Below are 22,817 nucleotides of genomic sequence, written 5' to 3'. Positions count from 1 at the left end.
ACCATACACCAAGGTAAGCCAACCATGACCACGTGAAATAATTCATCTCACGTGCTACTCCGCACGAAGAGATAAAACAAAAACAATTAACATAGTTCAACCAAACATGTGAGGTATACAAACCATAAACCTCCCAAGCACGCCATTAAGCACAATAACCCAAACATACTTAAAGGACGAATCAAGACATGATACAATAAATTTTGAATCTTTGTAACAAAATAAACCTATAATATATCATCTTTCAAAAGTACGTATCAAAATTCATTTTGAAGTTTAAAGTCAACCAGAAGACTTCCAAATTTTAGTTGAGCCCCACGGTTAAAAGCAAAATCAATATCCGAAAATATCTCCTCAATTAAACAATTGCTTTAAAATTTCCAAAGTATCTCAATCCATAAAACCATCTAGTTAGCCGAGTCATTACAACTACCAAGCTCAACTCCCAAATTTGGGTGACCTAAGTCAATCCCAAAACCACCATTTTTAAAACTTATTCAAAATATTTATAAATCCGGAAAAAGTCTTTTAAATAAAATTAAAAAAAAACAATCTCAACCTTTTCAAAATAAGAGCTCAAGCAACCCAAGAATCGAAATCAACTCAAAATCTTAAGTGAGAAAATCTTTGATCTCAAACAATCATTTTGTAAACACCTAAGCAAGCCAAACATAATTACCAATATATGACCAAACGACGCTTCAAACGTCGACATACCACAACATGGTAAAATAACAGCCAAAAATATTAAATTCTCAATACGGTGGGAAAAGCTCATAAATAATATTATTTTAAAAACAACCGTTTGTCAACACCAAGTCTAACGTAACATTCTAAGATACGAGAAACTCATTTTACTTGCAAAGTAACCAAAAATCACATTTTTCAATGTACTATGACCAGACCGCTCATCCGGCCCTCGTGTCAAAATAAAAACCAAATCAAAATAATTTTCTTAATAAAACTATAAAACCATCGTGCGGTCAAACAGCATAAACCCACAAAACATGCTTAAAGATTTGACACGAAATCTTTTAGAAACCACACAAGGCCAACGCCTAACGTATCATAGTACGTGCCAACGTATTTAGCACTCAATAACACAACCAAACCAAACTGTACTCACCAACAAGGTGAAAGCAATCAAATTATAATCAAAATCATCCAAAGGCGTAAAAGCCAACAACTAATCACCCAAGGTAAACATCATATAGGGCACAACAGCCAACAAAGCATCACCCGAAGTAAACACCATATAAGGTACAACACCAACAAAACATCACCGAAAGTATATCTCATATATGGTACAACAGCCAACAAATCACCCAATGTATAAGCAATAAACATTCCAAAGTAAAGCATCAGTAACACATAAGACCGACACTCAACATTCCTATAGGTGAAGGTAGAAAGTTTTGAAAACCAAAAGATGACGTTTTAAAGACAAGACTTGAATCCTAATTCCGCAGTAGATCCTATGACACAACAACAGCACTTAACATACCTCAAAGCGATAAACACATAACATGCAATTATTTGGCCTTAGTTCGAAACTAAAGCTCTGATACCAACTTTGTCACGACCCAATTTCGTGGATCGCGACCGGCACTAGGGTATGGGTATGGTCGTACCAAAACCCGTAGCAAGCCTCGCGGAAAACCATATAATCAAAATAAACCTGCAAGAAAACCAATGCTCGGGGGCAACCGAGACTCCAACCTAAGTCTAACAATTTATATAACAATTCTATTACAACCAATTGATAATATTCTGAAACTAGAAACATGCCTCATAAATCAATAATCCAATGTAACATGTCAACGTATAAATAACATAACAGTCGTACCACAACGACAAACCAAAGTATAATAATAAAGACAACTAGCTCTACTGCGGTCTAAGAAGTGAAACAGTTGACTAGTCTGAAAATATAAAAAGACCTCCGAGGAACCAAAAGATCGGAGATGACCAACGCTCTCAAAATCATAAACCTGGAAAAGTTTGGAAAGCAACGGGGTCAGATATACTGAGATGAGTTCATAATGTTATTTACATTTATTAAGATTAAAACCTCAAAACAAATCCTTTTATACTAATATATTTATATTTGATTATGGAAGACAGTATTGAAATGAAATCCCAAAGTAGGTGTGACGTATCATCACCAAATCCCAAAGTAGACGGGAACAAATCCTCGTCGATCCCAAAGTAGGCTAGACATTAGTCTGCCGATCCCAAAGTACTTACCGGTGCACACAGTCTCGATACAAGCCTATCGAGTAGCTCGTTTCAATCCAGATCCATAATCCTTAAAACAGTTCACAACATTTGATATACTAAAATAATTTGCGGTACTTAATAAAGCGGTAAATAACACTATCAACTCACTGCTTGCGTATCCACGTGAATATCTTGGCAAACAGCTAACCCTGAGCGGACTCCGAAGCACGAACAGACGACGGGTCTAAAACAAGGTATAAGTTAAAATCCATTCAACCCCTAACTCTAAGATTACTAGACACCACATAGGACTAGTATCTCAACACAACCAAACACAACCAAAGTAATCAAACATAACCAACGTATTATCATAACCAAAGTATACCATATAACAAGTTAGGCAAATTAAGCTTAGGTGAGTTCTTATCTTTAAAACAAAACCAAAGTCCTTTCATAGCTTAAATACTTTATTTAAAATAAAGAGATTTCCCAAAGTAGTGTGTTAGCCTCAACTGCAGTATAGCTCAACAACACATGTCGGAAGACCACGTCTAACCCGACCCATCCATAAACCAAAGTTTAAAACCAAAGTCTTAAATAAATCCTTAAATGAAACCAAAGTATTTTTAAATAAGAACTCATACCTAACTTAATCCTACCACGAACACCAAAGTAACAAATCAATTACCTTGCCAACACTTGACAAGTACACCCAAAGTATAATCAAATATGTCACCTTAAATAGAATTAAAATGATTCAACAATTAACAAGTATCAACTTGAGAATAAAATCACTCAATCAAAACCTTACATAACGTATAACACCTTATATGCCTCATATTGTTTAAACAAGTTAATCCACAACCTAAGATAATAATAACATCCTTGAAATAAGTTCAAACCATTTTATAAACAAAGTTTCCCGTTCTTTAAAACAAGATCAAACCACCCTAAGTAGGCATTTAACAAAGCCACAATCTTTGATTAAAATTAATATTAAGGCAAAGCACTCAAATAATCAAATTTGGCAATTTGCCGAAAATTGCCTAAACTAGCCAAACGATTCAAAACCAACAATCGATGAACCAAAGTATGTTACTACTGATTTAAAAACATCAAAACATCATATAGAAAATATTAGATCAGTAGGTATAGAATTTGAAAACAAATTTGCAATCGTAGCGTTTAACTTTCGTAAAAATGTCAATTTCGCAAATCGTAGAGATTTTTACAACATAGATCAAACCCAAATCTCACTTCAAGATCCTAACTCATAAGATCATTAGCTATTGTAGTATAACCACATAATATCCCAAATAACTCAGATTCAACACTTTAACAAATCACTAAACGAATCAATTTCATACAAACCTAGAATTAGCCAATTCGTTGTTTAAATCATGCAAATCCAATTCCAATCATGATACATCATATTATAATCATATTAAACTCCATTTAAAACATAATATTCAAATCATAAATCTCAGACCATTAATCATAAAGTTCCAAACTCCAAAACACCCTAAAACATGCAATTCTACGCAAAACACAAGACAACGATTCACCAATACATAAGAGATGGAAATAATTACCTTAGAATGGAGAATAACAAGATTATATAAGTATTAAACCCTAGGTAAGGGTCTGGACCAGAAGCAACAAGAGTCACAATCACACCAACGAAGAACACCACAAGCAAAACGCGTAGAAATCGCAAAACGGATAAACAATCACCAATCAATTGTTAAAAACCATCAAGGATCATAAAGGAATGATAAAAATAGGGTTTATCTGAGTGTAGGGTCGCATTAGGTCTGATAGGATGAAAAAGGGCTGAAAGAATCGAGTTAAGGAGCTATTTATAACAAAACAGCGAACCCTACAGTGCCGCGTCGCGCCCGAGATGACTGAATCGCGCCCGTGATGGTGTATCACGACCGTGATGCTCCTGTCACGCCCGTGATACACCCCCTGCTTCCAAAATTATTGATTTTCTGGGCCTTAAGCCCAAGGTCGATCCACACGGCCCGAACCACACTCAAAACAAGCCCAAACATCGAAATAACTATTGTGCAACCTAAACCAAAGTTCCAAGGAACTAAACCACCAAACATTAACCCAAAACACATTGAAAAACTCATCGTAACAAGCCGAAAAAATACGGGGTGTTACATGTAACTAACTTCTATGTTCGATTTCCTCGTCCTAGAGGTAAACGTGCTTCGAGTTTAAACGTGGCCGCTATCACTTTACATGTTTGTAAAGTAGCGTCGTTGTTCTTGTATTTAATATACAAGACTGCCTTAGAGATCTGCAATTCAATTCTCGATACGTTGCGATTCGCATTACACTATTCGTCATTCTATATACTTGTCATATTACATACGTATGTTTTCATATAGGCCTAAGAAGATGATCAGTCTTGTCCTACGCCTCTATATACAGAGTCCTTGTCTGAGCTTAATTACGTTTGGAAACTCATCCGTTTAAAACCACGATACTTTTCATTTCTGAAATCATGTCATAATTGTGCACCGGTGTGATGACTTCTCTCATCACAAGAGTTGCAATGACACTCCTCTTTTCTTTTCAGACACAGAATGTATATGGTGCATGTCCTACTAGTGAATGCAATATGGATGTAGTGATGCAATTCTATTCGTGTCAATGCGATGTTTTTATGATTCGTGTCCGGGCACAATTTTGTCTTTTCAAAACATTTTATTTCGATCAAATACTTTTCTTTTCATAAAACGGGGTTTACGTAAGTTTCTTTGACATTAGACTCTGTATAACTACTCGTTCTTATCATTTATCGTACTATTGTTCGCAATCTATGTACATCTTTTGCATACAAAAAGATGTAATTCTACTCGTCCGCTTTTGACGTCGTTCGAAAAGTACGTTCTAAGCGTTCATGTTTACACTAGACTAGCTCAAAAGGTTTAATCGCTATTGAGCTTCTAGCGTTTGGACTTCACGACGTTTGCTTCTACTATACGGTCTATTGGTTGTGTCTAACTAGAAATTGCCGCGACAAACTCCGTCTTTAAGGAGATGGTTGGTTCGTGTCACCCGTGGTATCTTATCAGATGGAATGTTGCATCCCTCGCGTATTGACTTTGTTCTCCTTTCTCTGGTCTTTCTATGTCCTTGTCTCGTATTGCAAGTCTTCTGAGTATTCTTACTCATTGTAGACTTAGCAAATCGTCAGAACATATACTTGCATAGTATATGTTCCGTGCGTATCACTATCGTAGTTATGAGCGTCTATGTTAATCAATTTCAAAGAAAATCTTGTGTCCCCTAGATTTTCTTTAGCTACGTATCGTATATTAAGTCATGTGAGCTTTCCACTCAACATAGACTTAACAGAACTAATCAGCGTCTAATCGTAAGACACAAATCCAACTCATATTATCAATCACAAACACGTATTTCACTTTATCGCATAAATTATCATAGGCTTACATACCTGTGATCATATCACTCTCCTGAGTGATCGCAGCGCAAAACAATACCTATCTTATTCATCAATCATATAATATCCAATCAATCAATTCAATCATAGTCCATAACAATATTCTTCTATCATATGAGTCTCGAGAGTATATAACTCTTCGCAGACTATAGATACTCGAAAGCGTATTGCTTACTCGAGTAAACACAAAACATAAATTGTGCTCATGCACATTCCTAACTCGACTCCTAATAGCACATATAGGAAGGGACGTCTTTGTAAAATGATTGAAAAATCGATGAAAAAGATGATAACGTTCAAAAGACATGACTGGAAATTCCTATAATCCGCAGTAGTTCTTAGCTTAACCTAGTGACATCATACCTAGGAACTACAGACATCAATCGTATACAGGCAATGGCCTATGAATCTAAACCATTGCTCTGATACCACCTTTGTCACGACCCAAAATAATGAGCCGCGACCGGCGCTAGGGAATGGGAGTGGTAGCTCCGAAACCCGTAGCAAGCCTAAAATTCTGTGTAAATTTTTCGCAAATCAAATCATTTTTCATTTATAAAAAAAACACGTGACCCCATTTTACAAAAATATCAGAGTTAAAATCCGCTAGATAAATACATAGACAAAAACATCTAGACTACTGCAGACCGCTAGAATGAAAACCTTTTTTTACTTCTTGTGCAAATGACTTCCGAGAATTAAAACTTCGGAAGCTTAACTCTTCAAATCATATCATACCATCCCTGAAAAAAATGGGAGGAGCAACATGGTCGGTATAAAACTGAGTGAGTTCACCAAATTACACGCAATATCACATAAAGGGTTAAAATCCATTGAAAATCCATTTTATATATCAAAAATAATCTTTTGACATCATATTGCGTATCTTCTTTACTTTCCTTCATAACTCTTTGTTTATTTCATAAACTTATAGTTTATAAGTATTTGTCATCCTTGATTTCTTATTATGATATTGATATTTTTCTTTCTCGTTTTGTTGCATTAGTTTTCGACTGAATCTTAAATCTAAGTTTATATTATCATGATTCTAAGTCGAACTAAATCATTGGCAAGTCTCTTGTGACTTGATCCTTATGGTTGGGTCCCGAGATAGTTCAACCGAGTTACCCATAACCATATGGTACAGTCCCGAGATAATTCAACCGAGTTACTTGTACCATTTCTCAATCCCAAACGATCGATAGGAGTCCCGAGATAATTCAACCGAGTTACTCCTTAGACACGGGTCCCGAGATAGTTCAACCGAGTTACCTTCGTGTCTGCATTCGGACTCTGCACCCTGCAGGTCTTTTGAACTTAACTGTCGATTCATATAATTTCTATTGACATTTAATAGGAGTGCTTGTTCACATTGTGCCTCGATCTTATTTCGTATTGATTCTCGATGTATCGCACTTACTTTTTATTATGTATAAGTTCCGAGGATTATCATCGAGAATGGATGAGATACAGGTCCCGGGATAATTCTACCGAGTTCAACCTTGTATCTCAGTTCTTATTATTTTGTGTACCATAGTACAATTCTCATTTTACGTTTTTTGTATTTTTCGTTCTGTTGTATTGATCCTTTATGGACCATGGCATGCACATTACAATCTACAAGCATACATCTATAACACACGCACGTATGGGTATTTATTATGTTTGATAGTACATATCGGAATGTACTATATTTCCTTATTCATATTTGATCTGATACTTGTATATTATTCGATATTCGATTTATTAGTACATATAGAAATGTACTGTACTTTTCTTATTTGTATTTGGTTCAATTCACGTTATTTTACTTTACCCATCCCCGGTACCTTAACATTTATGTTATTATCAAATTAACACATTACGATAAAACATCATTTTCAAAACATACATACGTATACAATTTAAAAACAAACTTTTCAAATATATAAATATTCATATAGCTTTTCGTATTAAAATACGTAGCTTTATGAATATTAGCGAGTAATTTAAAGTGTACTCACCACTTGCTATCCAAATTCTTCAAATAAACACGAAGACATCTCGATCCGTTCCCATCGAGCCTTGTCGATAGTCGCTTCGTCGAGTCTACGCAAATTCGATAACGCTACGAATTAATAACAAATCTAATTACGATTACGCATCTAAAACTAGTTCGATCAACCTATTTCGGTCATTAAAACCGCTTATCTAAAATAGGTTGACCCCTGAACGAAATCGACATTCTTAAAGTTTAAAACGTCGCCTACAACTTTCGTTTAGGTCTCGGACCATAAAACGCACCCGGAGGTGTCGAAAACAAGTTTCGAAGTTAATACTTTGGGCTGTCCAGAAAATGCAGGACAGCTCTGCGCGACGTAATGTCCTGTCTTAAACGAGCAGTTTAGAGGTAGATTTAGGAAAAACTTAAAACTAAACAATTATAGCTAACATCTCAAATTTTCCATAACAACAAACGGAATGTGATTTGGACTTATACAGCTCGAGATATTGCCCTCGCAATATGGCTGTTTTGCAGGACATTTTCTGCAAAAACGTCAATTATCGTTCATGCATTCGGATCACAACTTTTATGCATCGTAGCTAACCTATCAATACCAACATCTAACCTCAACATAATCCAGCCCCTTACACATACCTATACCAATCACCCATCAAAGCATAATATAGTTCAATCTCATATGAACATGACTTGCTTACCTAGACCAAATCATCATTTCACTTTCAATTAAAGTTTAACAACCAAACTTTATTTCAATTCAGCTCTAATCAACCCAAATTCCATGCTTATAACCATCAACACACATATATCAATGATCTTCAGCCCATGGCCGAAACCTTAAGCAACATTTCATACAAAAAATTCAATCCATAACAACACAATTTCTTACAATCAATTCATCAAACACCTAGAGCTCATGTTTATTACCTAATTCATATGCTTAAGCATCACACAAATACATCAATCAAAAGCCAAGAAATTTCAGAATTTTCTCACCTTGATGATGTCTCTATTGCCGTAGGTTTAAAGCTCCAATTTCATCATCCATAACCTTCATTACAAGCTTACAATTACACTACAACAATCAAACAACCAAAACCCCAATTAAATCTCTAAATTAGCTCATGAACCCTAATCAAGAACAACTCTCACACTCATTATAATCAATTCAATTCTCAGCCATAATCACTACAACTAATCAATTATATAGCATAAACATCAAGTCTTAGTTAATCAAGCATCATCACCATCAAACTTGCAAAACCCGAAATATAACTCTGAAACCCTGACCAAAATTCGAGATCCTTACCTTAAATTGATGCCATAGAGTTTTAGATAATCACTTCCTCGTTCCGTGACCGCAAGAATCGCTCAATTTCGTTGAGAAACGAAAAAGATATGAAGATTTGAAATTTTGGAGAATTTGGAAATGAAGAGCTACGGATTTCACCTTTGGTTTGCTGCAATTTTGTGTTTAAATGAATGATTATTCATTCATAAAAGATGATAATAAGTGGGTAAAAAGTCCACTTAGATCCTTGAAGTTGTCACCTCCTTTCTCTTCACTTTCTAGCTTATCTTTCGTACAATTTAGTGCACTAATCTTTTAATCATTCGATTCTCGATAATTCCGTACTATTTATTTCCCAAATAAATAACATTAGTCTCATATCTTTTAATATCACTTTCCAATAATATATTTTGGCAATTTTGGCCAAAAACGCTCAAATTTCCATTTTGAGCTAACTTGCACTATTTCTCACTTTTTCGTCCAATTTTCATTTTATTGACCATTGATAACAACTTTATCGATATTATTTTCTTATCTTGAGAAAATAGAGTAAAACACAACTTCCTCCGGAAGTTTGTGGTTAAAAGTCCACTTTAGTTCTTAAAGTGGCTAATTTACATTTTACCTCAACTTCTCTATTAACTGACATGCTTAACTAAACAATGTCTGAAAGTTATGAAACTTTTTCCATAATTTCTAAAAATTATTTCACGGATCTTGGCATGAAAATTATTAGCTCGGGCTTTCCAACTTATTTTATTTTATTCCCTTTAGTCCCGATTAAATCCAATTGATCGCATAATAATTTTCAATTAAATTTATTATTTTACGATAATTCCAATAGACCCGCTTCGGTCTAAGTCCTTATTATCCAGTCTTAATCTGATAGTCTCATTCTTAATCCTTACGATTATGCCTCGTGGCGCTACACGTAATACCTCAAAAATTTAGGTTATTACATTTATATTTCTTAGATCCACAAGAAATATTAGCATTTGTTGAGTTTTAACTCCAAAGTATTGTAGATTTATGAAATGAAAAGAATATGGATCTATCTCTATAGAGTTTTATTAAAGATGAAGATCCACGATCAGAAATAGTAGGTTTCAGCGGTTCAAGCGGTTTAATTGACAAATTGGTGTAAGAAAATTTCAAAACACCCTTCCAACAATTTCGTTGTGTTAAGTTTAGGGGATCTATGTCTAAAATTTTCTTTGTTTTTTGATATTTTTTACTTGTATCTTATTGTTGCCTATTATTTTATAGGAGAAATTCTTAGATAGACTCGGTCTACCACGTCATTTATAGACTAAACCTATCATATTATAACACGTCATTAAAATAATGGCACTATCGTAATATTCCTATTTAAAAGTGTAAATAAGAAATAAAAAAATTACGATAATGCCATTATTTTAATGATGTATCATAATGTGATAGGTTAGTCCACAGATAACGTGGTAAACTGAGTCTACCTAAAAATCTCTCTATTTTATAGTTTAATTTTTTTAAAAGTTCATATATTAATTCTTGTTATATGACTTTCATCCTTTGTAAGGTGAATCTTCGACAAGAAAAACAAAAAATAGATAAACTAAAGTAAACACAAAATAGCTATAAAGAAAAAATATTTATTGCTGCCGTATATAAGGCAAACTTTTTATTAATTATGTCCAAAAATTTAATCACTACTCACGAGAAATATAAAAATTGGAGAGCCACTAACCCACCACTAAAATAGTGGCATTATCGTAATTTTGTTTATTATTTATTTACACTTTTAAATAGTAATATTACGATATTGCCATTATTTTAATGACGTGATGGACTGAGTCTACCTAAAAATTTCTCCTCATGAAATTACTAATTAAATTATAGATAGTCTAACATCTGATTATCATTCTTATTTAAACAAACATTAGAAAAAATATGTAGATACAAAAGTCAACAATATTATTTTCATAGTAAAATATGAAGCAATTGCCAATAACAAAATATTGAAGATGACAGCATAATAATTTTCAAAATCATGTCTGCGATAACACTGGAAAAATATAATTCATTTATCGATCAAAGTCCAGTTCATACAATTAAAAAACTTTTAAATTAATAACTTCAGTTCACGATTGCATAATTCAACACTTATATATTTATCTCATATCTTATAATAATACTTAATTATTATGAACACATAATCATGCCATCAATTACTCTTGTAAGTCCCTTCTCTTCTTCCTCTGCTTTTTCACAAGAACAAAATTATTTTTATTTTTAACTTATTTTGTTTGTGTTGTTAATTAATTAAGGTTGAGTTTGAATTGAAGAAGAAATTATATTCCTGCGGTTTGCTTCGTACAATTCTTTTGCTTTCTACGGTTTTATTTATCGGAAGTGCAGTACGTATACTCGCGAATTATAAAGAGGTATATATAATATATGTATACTACACTTGTTTAATACAAGATACAAAAAATTAAAGAAATTGAAAACTTGTCATGCAAGAAACTGTAACTTATATTAATTACTTGCATTTTTTCTATATGCAGAAGCTTTTAGATTGGAGATCAGTTGATGATGTTCTTAAGGACAATAGCTTAGATAATTGTCAGGTTTATTAATATAATAACATTAATTAATTAACAAGTTTAATTAATATTTTTTAGCTCTAACAGTTTGTCATTTATTTAATTTTATTTGTGTTTAATTTGTGTTTAGACCCAGCACAGGCATTATGCGACTGAAACATTACCCAGAGGTATTGTCTCAGAAACATCTGATTTGGAGAGAAAACCATTATGGGGCCATCATGAAAAGGTGCATCTATAAACACACAAAAAATATTTTTCTTTTTGTTAAAATACGGGATAATTGATTCTTGGTGTTACTGTACTTTGTATATTAATTTCAAACTGATAATCGTACTTTAATTTGTTTCATCATAATTAATGGACTATGATTTTAGTGTTATCATGAGGTTTTTAAGTGATTTCCAGGCAAATTATACGCATAAGGCAACAGTTTTTGATTATTTGTTTTATACGTTATATATTATACAATAATCAACCAAATATCGACTCAGATATTTTTTTAAGTGATCAAGAACTCTTCTTGTTGTGATATAATTATAGTTTAATCATCAAAGTACGGTAACTAAAATGAATACAAGCAAAGTACAACCCCCCTACAATCTTTACTCTCAATTTATTTATTTTTCCCAAACAGGGGTTCATCATTTTCAGCACTTCCCTTCCTTTCCTTTCCTTTGTCAACCTCCAATCCAAATGATGCGTTAGTGTTGGTTTCGTTTCAGAATTCGACGAAAGCAAGGAACATACTTGCCATGGCAGTTGGAATCAAACAAAAGAAGAATGTTGACATAATTGTCAACAAGGTATTAAAACTGCCAAATTTCTCATTCTTCATTGTTATTTTTGGTGCATGGATTGTATATGCTAATTGGTTTCATATTTATATTTCTGCAATTTTCGCAGTTCCTGTCAAGCGAAAGTGATTTCGTTCTAATGCTTTTTCATTACGACGGAATTGTTGATGAATGGAAAGATTTAGAATGGAGTGATGAAGCCATTCACATTGTTGCTGTCAATCAAACCAAGTGGTACTAATCATTTACACTTCAGGATGTTGGAGTCTTGCAGTTAATCCTAATATAATGTTCGTAACAAAATACATTTGAATGATTGTGTTAGGTGGTTCGCAAAGCGATTCTTGCACCCAGATATTGTTCCGGAGTATGATTACATTTTCTTGTGGGATGAAGATCTTGGACTTGACAACTTTCATCCCGGAAGGTAAATATATATATATTTTGCACGGAAATTTGTCGAGTCCTACGCTTTGACCTTTTTTTTATTGTTTCTGTTACCTGTTTTAGTATAGATTCTGTGATATTCAAAAACTTTACTTGAATGCATATGCAGATACCTTTCAATTATTAAAGAAGAAGGTCTTGAGATATCGCAGCCGGGGCTTGATTCCCGTAAATCACAAGTGCATCATCAACTTACCAAGAGACAGAAAGGATCAAGAGTACATAGGTTCTCTTCATATATTATTAAAATTGACATTTAGTTGAAAATGATTAATAATTTTATTTTGGATAAATGACAGGAGGATAAATTGGAAGATTGGTAAAACAAACTGTGATAAAAATGTCACAGGTCCACCATGCTCAGGGTATAAAACACTATGTTCATGAATTATGTAAATTTTGTACATAACCTTTTTTTGTAAAAAATATTATCTGCTGTTTTCCTTTTAATATGTTCTTGTTTCAACATTTTTGTTTTCGTGCAACATAGATCCTTAGTCGTACATATGACAAGAGTAACGTTGTGTACACAGGTTTGTAGAAATGATGGCTCCGGTTTTCTCGAAAGCATCATGGCGCTGCACATGGTACATGATTCAGGTGCAACATTTTTTTGTAACATGTGTTTGCGTGATGAACTAGGTTCGTGCATTGATCGGAATATAACTATATATTATTTGTTTTACATGTTTGTCAGAATAACTTGGTTCATGGATGGGGTGTGGATTTTCAGCTTGGTTACTGTGCACAGGCAATTACTTTCTGTACAATGTAATTTTTCATATTCTGTTCCATGAATTTTCTTAAGTCTGATGTGGGGTTGTTTTTGACAGGGAGATCCAACGAAAAATGTAGGGATTGTTGATTCTGAATACATAATTCATTATGGTACTCCTACATTAGGAGGTTCTGCTACAAACAAGGTCAGAATCATTCTGCCTGTATGTTAATTGTAACTTAAAAGTGTGCATTCCGTTCAAATCAAATTGAATCGAACCAAAATTTTGATGTTTTGCAGACACAACCATTGTCCGAGCAATCTAATGCCAGAGAAAAGGTAAGATTTCGAGTGATCCTACATTGAAGTTACAAGAATTTACAAGTCCTCATGCAATTCAATGTTTCGGGAACTTGCCTAGTGTTTAGCCGTATTCATTGTCTTTGCCACTCTGTTTTGCAGGTTAGAAGATGGTCATTTGTGGAGCTAAGCATATTTAGAAATAGGTGGAGAAAAGCTGCTGAGAATGATGACTGCTGGAATGACATTTACAAACAATAGAAAAGAAGATAAACAAGAACGGGGTTATTTTCACGGGAACATATTGTTCGGTTTAAAGTTTTATGCAGTTACTGAACTACATGCTTTTTATAGAACGCTTACCATTGTTCAACTTACTACATTTTGGTAACTGAAATTTCATTTTTACACCAACAGGACGTGGCTACAAAATGTTGGATAACCGCACAATTTTCCGTTGCCACATAAGCAATAATTGGCCTGAATTGCTAAGTAACCTATTGTTGATATAAATACGAAAGTCCAGTTATAGAAATCTAACAAATTGGACGATGGTGACCGTTCTATAAAAGACCAATAGTTCAGTAACTGCAAAAAATTTGATCCGATATTGCATCTGTTCTAGGTTGCAAGTTTGAGTATAAAAAAAAAAGCTACCTTCTCGTTTGCGGAATTTATATTTTTATACACAACATAGAATTTCTTGCCTAGACCACGTCTTTTACAGACCGCTCTCATAAGAACTGCATTGCCCTTAAACTGCGGAGTTCCTTCATATGAGAGTGATCCGACATGGCCTCGGTCTAGACAAGAATATTTCCAACACAACGATCATTTAGTAGATAATTCGAATGAAGCGTCAGAAATGAATTCTGATATGTACTACATTCGGCGATTCTTGTTCTTGATCACCTGTGTAGATACTCTCTAACATTCTGATAAATCTTCAAACCAAAGCATTGATTCTTTTCCAAACAATTCATTCATTTCAAAATGCTTTGTTCAATTACAGAAGAACAAACTAGTCTCATTTGCCTTGTACATAGAAGTATGAAAACATTATAAATAAAGTAATTATAAAGGCGGGTTCACCTGATATGCATCTCCAGACAGCAATATAAACAGAACGCGTAGATCTCCAGGTTCATCGTCTGTTTTCAGCTCCTTCTGCTGAAAATTCTAGAGATGATACCTCCAAGTTCTTCACCGCAATCCTCTTGTACATGATGCCCTGCCTACAAAAATGGAGCACGTGTACCACAGATTTTCACCGCATCATAAGCATCACGAATCATAGAAAGTCGGCTAGAAAATTATCAAAAGAAAAGGTTATCAATCCATTCCAACATATTTAATGAATTAAGAATAACATATATGTTTGTACTTCAGCCTAGCTATAATTTGAGTGACATAAGCAACAATCTCCTTGCTTCACTCTATGTTACATGAAAACTTCTCGAATTTTGTGTTTTGCATTTCATTCCATTTTCGAAAAATCTTGTAAAACTCTAAAAATTCTATATTTATAATCTGTTCTCATGAAAAATATCCTTTTCCGGTTTTCCTTTTCGGCGTTTGTTGTTTTCACGTTTCCATTTATGTGTTATATATATGAGAAGTAACAAGAGAACAGTATGTAGTCACCATAGGAAGCTCAATCAGATTGTATTTTGAATCTTTGCAGAATTCTTCTACTCCATCATAGTTCAACCAACGATCTCTTTTCCCCCAGCACATAGTGGTTCTAACTTTCCAGTTTTCGTCCATAAGTATTGACCTCATTTCCTCCACGTACTTCTATCAGGTAAGCAAACCAAAACAATATACCAAAAAAACAAACATTAAAATCTGAAGCATACACCAAAACTTGTGTTTTGCATATGAAATGCTAAATCTTGAATAAGAATCAACAACAATTCACCTTTAAGTCCTTCTTCATAGCCCTACTAATTGCATTCAGTGCAAACCCTGCAGATCCAGAAGTCAAATACGGTCTTCTGTAAACCATCGCATCATCTTCCTTCATTTGATATGGACCACAGCTTGTCAAGGCTTTATCACTGGCTCTCAAAGGATCCTATTTGGTCATTGAAACCAAACTGAGAAATGTGTGATCCAGAAATACACGAATAGATGCAATAAGCACACTTACACATAAAATTATGTTTTCCTACCTGAGAAAAAATTTCACCGAGTAAGAAGTTGCTGAATATAGATAAAGTTGATGGGAGTTTGACATGCTTCGCTGTTACCTTCAGCAAAGCGAAATAAAATTAAGCTGCAATGCATACAACAAATATCATAAAACATGTGATGGTAAAGAGGAAGTCAAGAACTGAGTAAAAGTTTATGATATCCATACAGGGGGATTAAGGAGTATAAGATCATTCAGCTTCTCCGGATGTTTGCTAGCATATTTGACAACAACCGGTGAGAAGTATCCCTAAGAAGAATGTTAAAATTAGAATTTTTAGCCAAATGATCAACGGCGTTTATTGTAGATTGATGTTTTTATAGATCATAGGAAAAATACCTGTACAACAAGTGAAACCTTTTCCTTGGAAATTTCATCAATAAATGACTCTAAGGATGACACATATTCTGCAAATCATCACAAAATATATGCTGTAAAGACATCGCAAGTAGAATATAAACACTTCTGTGTCACTATTAAGACTATTATATAGAACAGTTACCATTTAAAGTATAGTCAAATCCATATCCAGGTTGAGGCCTATCTGAAAATCCGAATCCTGTAAAAGAAGGGGAAAGCTTCCTTGTTACCTAGTCACCGATTAAATGACATATGGGAGCATGTAATCAGTCAGATGATTGAAGAATACAAATTATAAAGTAGCAAAATATTAAACAGTTTTTAAATTCTGATTCACTTAACTAAATTACATTTAAACTTCGAACATGTGAATCATTTCTTACCAAATACATGACTAAAACAACCTTTTTGCAAACAGATATTTGCCTATGTGCTTTGTCAGACCATAAACTAAAAGTGGACTCATCCCTCTAACCTGAAAATGATTTATCTACTCAATTTTACCTCCAAAGAGCCTCTGAAATGGGAAAAAGTTCAATCCTATTTGGCTTATTTCGAGTTTGAATTCATCAATATGACTATTTGACCTTGCTATACAACAAGCGGTAGACCTTAGGCGCTCTATTGTTCCCTTATGGACTCATGCTCATATGTTTAGCATCCTCTTAATACATTCATTTCATTTCAAAATGATAAAATGGCACAACTATCCGAATTGCTCCCAAGATGTAAATCAAGAAACAGAAATTCATGGATTACTATGTTATGTTACCTAGCCAATCGAAGGCAATGACATGATAGTTTTTGGATAGAACAGGAAGAACTTTGCGATAAGAGTATGCCTGTTACATAAGAAATCATTATTCTATATAATCAAGGATTACTCAATAACTGATTATCATTCTTATTTAAATGAAAAACATTGAAAAAAAAGAAATGTAATACAAAGTCGAGAATATTTTTATCATATTAAAATATAAAACAGTAACTAAAGATTGAAAGATGGCAGGTAAATGATCACAGCAGCATAAACTCATAGTAATAATTTTCAAAATCGTGACTGATCAGCATCACATAAAAGCCTTTCTTAGCTGCGATATCATGGGAGTGATATTAGATTCTACCAAAGACTAGAATACCTATATATTTATCGATAAAAGTCCGATTCTTATACGAGAATTGTAACTGAAAATGCAAGAAAAAGTAGACAAATAGCATATAGAATGTCTGAAATTAGATAAGAAATAACCTGTGAAGGGAAACCATGAATCAATACAACGGTTGGATTGTCTGCATTTCCACTTTCAACACAAAACCATCTATTGCACAAAATCAAATAGATAGAGCATGTTTCAATCGGAATCCCTGCAAATAATACAACCTCAATTCCTGCTTATGCTACAGACCTGAAATAAACCATTATAAAAGCGAAACCGGATGACTAAACATATATAGAACAAAATGTTGCACCTGAAAACATCATTTGAGGACTGAGAACCAGAGCCCATTTTAAGTCCAAATATAGGATCTTTAGCCTTCTCACCAGAATTAACAGGATGAGCTTTCACCTAAAACATAAAAAAAAAAATCTTAGAATCAAAAACTAATCACAGACAACCAATTTTCCCATCAGCATTCCTTCTTTTCCATACAATCTAGATAGCACGGACACGGGGACACAGGACACTCGGACAAGGACGCGGACACGGGGACACTCGGACACGGAAACAGTGCTATTTAAGATTTCCTATGTAAAAACTGAAGTTTCGTGTCCGAAACATTTCCTAAACCCTAAACCCTAGCATACAGTTGAATTGAAATTTGGAAAATGGAGAATTTACGAAGCAAAACTTACAAACTTTCCTTGTTTAAACCATTCATCAGCTGGACTAGGCTCATCTGAATATTTCCCTGTTCAAAAATTAACAAAAGAAGTTCGTTAATCTTCAAATAATCTCCATAAGAGGCAAAAATGCACAACTTTTTCGAAATAAAAAAATGACACCTCCACTAAAAGAAAACCCATCTCCAGCAGAAACGGGAGCATCAATCAAATAATCCTACACAAAACAAAAGGGCAAAGCATGTTTTTATGTTTTAAGGGTAAAAATAATTGAATTTAGAAACAAAATGGGAAGCATTTATACATACATCTTGGCCGTTGGATTTGCAAATGAATTTAAGAGATTTTCCGGTGGACTTTTTGGCCGGTGATAATGACGGTGGAGGCGGAGGGAGAGAAAGAAGAGGGAACTGGAAAGGGAGTGAGTGAAGAGAGCAATGGGTTTTAGCTAGAAACGCCATGGCTAAGTTTATGCAAAAACAAAACGAGACCGTTAATATGGTTTTGTTAAGGTAAGGGATAACTGTAACCGTTCTCTGGTTCTAATCATTTCTTCTAGAAATTCTAGCAAAATCGGCCCATGCCTGCTTGGAGCTTAAATTGCTAAATTACACTGTTTTTAAAACCGGACCGGAACGGAAACCGGCTTCGTCGAGAGTTCATGGTTCAACCGGTTCAACCGGGTTCAACCGGATTTTTTAATTTTAATAAATATAATTTTTTAAAATTAAAAATATATAGTATTATAAAAAAATGATAAAATATATATATAATATTATTTTTTAGATTTTTTATGTAAAAATTAAAATATAATTATAAATACAATAATTATTATATATGAGAAATAAAAATTAATTTTAATAAATTTATTTTGTGAAATACAATAATAAAGAATAATATTTAAAAATATGTATCATAATTAATTTGTGTTAGAGAAGAAAAAAAAGTGTTGTATACTCCTTATTTCCATTTTTAATTGTCGCTTTAGGTTAGATTGCTAAAATTAAGAAAGTGCTTCTTTTCTCTTAAATTATAAACGTAAAGACTAATATAACCCTATTTATAAACTCCACTATTGAAAAATTTAACTTTGAAAATAGAGTTATTAATCCACTATTGGATGATTTAGCTTTGAAAATTGAACTACCATTTAATGAAGTATTTAATAAGAAGATCAAATTTGGAATACTATTGTAAAAATCACTTAGAAATCCTAAAATGACAACTATTGATGGACAAAAATATTTGCCTAAAGCGACAACTAAAAATGGACGGAGAGAGTATGAAAGAGAAAAAAAAGTAAAGTGTGAGTAAAAAGTAAAATGTGTGTAAAAGAGAGAAAAAAATAGACACATGAGATCTAGACATGTGTAAAAAGAGACCACATAAATATTTTTTGGACAAAAAAGGTACTTTTTAGTGTAATTTTTTGAAAACCGGATCTGGCCGGTTTCGGTCAAAAACCGTATTTTTCCGGTTCGATCCGGTTTTGACCGATTTTCAGAAAAATTGACTTTTGTATGTAACCGGACCGAACAGGGGTCTGGTTCCCGATTGACCCGATCGGACCGGTTAGGGGCCCGGTCCCCGGTTAACCCGGTCGGACCGGCCAGTCCGGTCCGGTTTTAATAACATCGCTAAATTAATAAAAAATAGAGGTAATTAGGCTAACCACGTAATTCTTTTAAATAATTTTGTTTGAACATTTTTTTTTTCAAAAATTTGCAAATGCTTAATATTTGAGAATTGAAATGCATGTCTTCATTAAAGTGAATTACAATATAATTATTTGGTTATACTGCTGTAAAATAGAGTAAAATTGTTACTTACACTTTTTCAAATTCTTTAAATTCTCATATATCAAACTCCGGTTACTCTGCTAATTTGTACACTGTTTAACCATTCTCTGGGGCTAAAAACTTCAATGAACGGTTTGCTATTCCGATAGATTGCTTGTTAACTTAACTCTGTATTAATCGTATCTTATTGTTTGAAACCCATTAAAATTGCTTCAAAAATAAAAAATAAACTTTTAGATAAATTTGGAGGGTTTTTTTGTACCTTTTACCTATATATATTATAGAGTAAATATTGACCCTTTGTTCTTTCCATCTTTTTCCTTTTTAACCTTCAACCATTGTCGAGAATGATATGCGTTGTGCAAAATGTACACTTGCGTCCTTTTAGTTTTTTATTTCAGAATAGGAGTGAAGAAGATGAGTGTATATGGTCTCACAAAAACACTTTGTATTCTTCATGGTTGAGAATGTTTTATCAACGTTAAAAAAATAAAAAATAATTCAATCATATGTACAAATATCTATCCATATATAAAATCATCTCCTTTTATTTAGCTGTTATAATATGTGGCATATTCACTAGTTGGACCATATAGTGACACATACATAATGAGACACAAGTTGATGTTCCAATTCATAGATAATGAGACACAAGTTGATGTTCCAATTCATGGATAATGAGACACAAGTTGACGAAATAATAAACTAAATAAAAAAATATTAACGTAAATTGCATTGTCCCCTTTCTATCCGTACTTTTATATATAGTACTGGTTTTTTGCCACGTGCTATGCACGTGAGTGATATTTATATGACTCGTTATATATATTAAATATTAATTAAATTTGTAATATAAAAGAATAGATGTTAGTTTAGTTTAGGATTGTTAGAAATCAAATTTCATAAACATATATATGGCTTATAATTATAGAAACACTAATAGTCCACCAGTGTTTCATGTACAAACAATAAAATATCACCATATTATAACACACAGATTATAATTATTAAATCTAATTATATTTTAGTTACTTAATTAACATTTTTATTAAATTAAAATATTAATTTAGTATAAATTTTATTAAAATTAGACTTGTACTTATTTTTGTAAGACTTTATAATTAAACTTTTTTTATTGAAGTTAGGCTCTGTATTATTTTATATTATCCTATTTAAATTATTTCTATTAAAAAAATATTTATAAATATATGGCCCGTTTTTTATTTTAAATATTATTAAATTATATAGTTATTGTATGACCTGTTATTTACTTTAAATATTAATTAAATTACTAAATATAATATTTTAGTTATAAATAAATTGTTATAAAATATATTTATCTGTTTACTTTATTTTATTTTATATTAAATTATAAAAAAATTCTTTATAATAACATTTAGAAAATATGCCTGTGTTTGTGTGTGCTTAGCACTTTTTTTATTCATTTTAAGAAGAATCGTTTGCATATTAACAGTGCTTAACTACTTTTCTGTTAAGACAATTGCATAGATATTGATATATCAATTGACTCTTAATTACAATTATATTTGTCTATATGTAGGAACTTGCAAAAACACAAATTTTAATTATAATATGCCTTTGTATTAAATTAAACTCATATTTACTTTTTTATTATTTTAAAATATACATATTGTTACTTCATTGAAGAATATAATTGATTGTTTAAACAACTCTCTCTCTCTCTCTCTAAAAATATTGTGCTCCCCCTTCTCTCTAAAAATTGTGCTAAATGATGATATTAATCCTTAAAAGAATATGAAAAAATTTACTTATTTTTTATTGTTAGAATATTGAAGTTCTGATTTATTGGTGTAAAACCGCAGGTGCTTAGGATTTCAAAGGTGAATTTTATCTCTTCTATTTATGATTATTTATTTAATTCGTTTAAATGTTGTTCTAAAGTTTCTTAATCTGTAAATATTTGAATTTGAAAAATTCATTTTACTTTGAAAAGGAAGAAGATGCTTCACTAGTTTCAAGAAGAGTATTCAAATGCAAATCACTCATGATATTGTTAGAAGACTTAATTGTTTAAAAATTACGAACTTTAGCGTGTTTTGCAAATTTAACACGAATTTTCAATTTTGATAATTTAACGCATGAACTTTATCTTTTTACAATTTTAAACACAACGAAATTTTCCGTCAAGAAAAACGACGATGTGTACACCGGAATAAATACTGTTTCGACGTCCATTTTTTTAATGGAAAATTGCTCAGTGTTTAATATTTCAAAAAAATGAAAGTTGGTGTTCAAAATTGCAAAAACTGAAAAATCATATTAAATTAACAAAACAAGCTAAATTTCACTATCTTTTAAGCAATTAAGCCTTGTTAGAAATTATCAACATTGTTTGCCTTTCGACCGTATCTCTTTTATGATAATAAAAATATATGAAATGATAAATAATATTTAGAGTACAATATTTTTTTCAATACCAAAAGATAATCTAAATTCTTTAAAAGTACTATAAATATGAACATTTAAAAATAAATTTAAAATTGAACTTTAATTGAAATTTAAAGTTAAATTGTTTCAAATATAAGAAATGATCTTATTTTAAAGTTAAAAAATATATATTTTTTTAACATTAAATTAATAAAATAATAAACTATAAAGTTACATTAAAGTAATAATTTAAATATATTTTAATATCTCCAATATATGAGCATTTATAATTTAAATTATTGGAAATAAGTATTTTTAAGATTAAATTAAATTGAAATTTATAAATAATTATTATTCTTTAAGTTTAATGA

The 22,817-nt window shown here is 32.3% G+C and overlaps 2 protein-coding genes and 1 long non-coding RNA gene across 4 annotated transcripts; 1 reads left to right on the top strand and 2 right to left on the bottom strand.

The window, feature by feature from the left end:
- Nucleotides 1–5,762: 5,762 nt before the first annotated feature.
- On the bottom strand, nucleotides 5,763–9,190 carry LOC126657782 (uncharacterized). Of its 2 annotated transcripts, XR_008791085.1 has the most exons (4): nucleotides 9,013–9,190; nucleotides 8,700–8,778; nucleotides 7,705–7,789; nucleotides 5,763–6,444 (listed from the first exon to the last, which is right to left on the bottom strand). It is a non-coding gene; the product is annotated as an uncharacterized LOC126657782 (long non-coding RNA). The 2 variants fall into 2 exon arrangements; XR_007633419.2 differs by lacking the exon at nucleotides 9,013–9,190 and having other exon boundaries at nucleotides 8,700–8,998.
- Nucleotides 9,191–11,058: 1,868 nt separating this feature from the next.
- LOC126656382 (uncharacterized) lies at nucleotides 11,059–14,668 on the top strand. The gene is made up of 14 exons (XM_050350945.2): nucleotides 11,059–11,209; nucleotides 11,301–11,417; nucleotides 11,541–11,603; nucleotides 11,710–11,808; nucleotides 12,305–12,385; nucleotides 12,486–12,610; nucleotides 12,702–12,803; nucleotides 12,933–13,049; nucleotides 13,123–13,188; nucleotides 13,357–13,423; nucleotides 13,521–13,574; nucleotides 13,657–13,746; nucleotides 13,842–13,880; nucleotides 14,004–14,668. The coding sequence occupies exons 1-14, from the start codon at nucleotides 11,192–11,194 to the stop codon at nucleotides 14,100–14,102; spliced, it is 1,137 nt and encodes a 378-aa protein (XP_050206902.1). The 5' UTR covers nucleotides 11,059–11,191; the 3' UTR covers nucleotides 14,103–14,668.
- Nucleotides 14,669–14,804: 136 nt separating this feature from the next.
- On the bottom strand, nucleotides 14,805–18,801 carry LOC126656381 (uncharacterized). Its single transcript, XM_050350944.2, has 13 exons — nucleotides 18,547–18,801; nucleotides 18,401–18,455; nucleotides 18,251–18,306; nucleotides 17,866–17,963; nucleotides 17,645–17,714; nucleotides 17,168–17,237; nucleotides 16,538–16,594; nucleotides 16,375–16,442; nucleotides 16,204–16,284; nucleotides 16,016–16,093; nucleotides 15,763–15,918; nucleotides 15,486–15,638; nucleotides 14,805–15,076 (listed from the first exon to the last, which is right to left on the bottom strand). The coding sequence occupies exons 1-13, from the start codon at nucleotides 18,697–18,699 to the stop codon at nucleotides 14,999–15,001; spliced, it is 1,173 nt and encodes a 390-aa protein (XP_050206901.1). The 5' UTR covers nucleotides 18,700–18,801; the 3' UTR covers nucleotides 14,805–14,998.
- Between the last annotated feature and the right edge of the window lie 4,016 nt (nucleotides 18,802–22,817).

This window comes from Mercurialis annua, linkage group LG7, assembly GCF_937616625.2.
Source record: "Mercurialis annua linkage group LG7, ddMerAnnu1.2, whole genome shotgun sequence".
Taxonomy (NCBI): Eukaryota; Viridiplantae; Streptophyta; class Magnoliopsida; order Malpighiales; family Euphorbiaceae; genus Mercurialis; species Mercurialis annua.
Note: the sequence above shows the minus strand (reverse complement) of the source record. Positions and strands in the feature narration are given on the sequence as shown.

Excerpts from the sequence above, each read along its gene's own strand:
- LOC126656382 (XM_050350945.2), top strand. Across the intron at positions 13,424-13,520 it reads GCACATGGTACATGATTCAG|AATAACTTGGTTCATGGATG; the intron begins GTGCAACATTTT and ends CATGTTTGTCAG. Across the intron at positions 13,881-14,003 it reads AATCTAATGCCAGAGAAAAG|GTTAGAAGATGGTCATTTGT; the intron begins GTAAGATTTCGA and ends TCTGTTTTGCAG.
- LOC126656381 (XM_050350944.2), bottom strand. The coding sequence starts at position 18,699 with ATGGCGTTTCTAGCTAAAACCCATTGCTCTCTTCACTCACTCCCTTTC. Across the intron at positions 17,238-17,644 it reads TTCATGGTTTCCCTTCACAG|GCATACTCTTATCGCAAAGT; the intron begins GTTATTTCTTAT and ends CTTATGTAACAG. Across the intron at positions 16,443-16,537 it reads ATTTGACTATACTTTAAATG|AATATGTGTCATCCTTAGAG; the intron begins GTAACTGTTCTA and ends GATGATTTGCAG.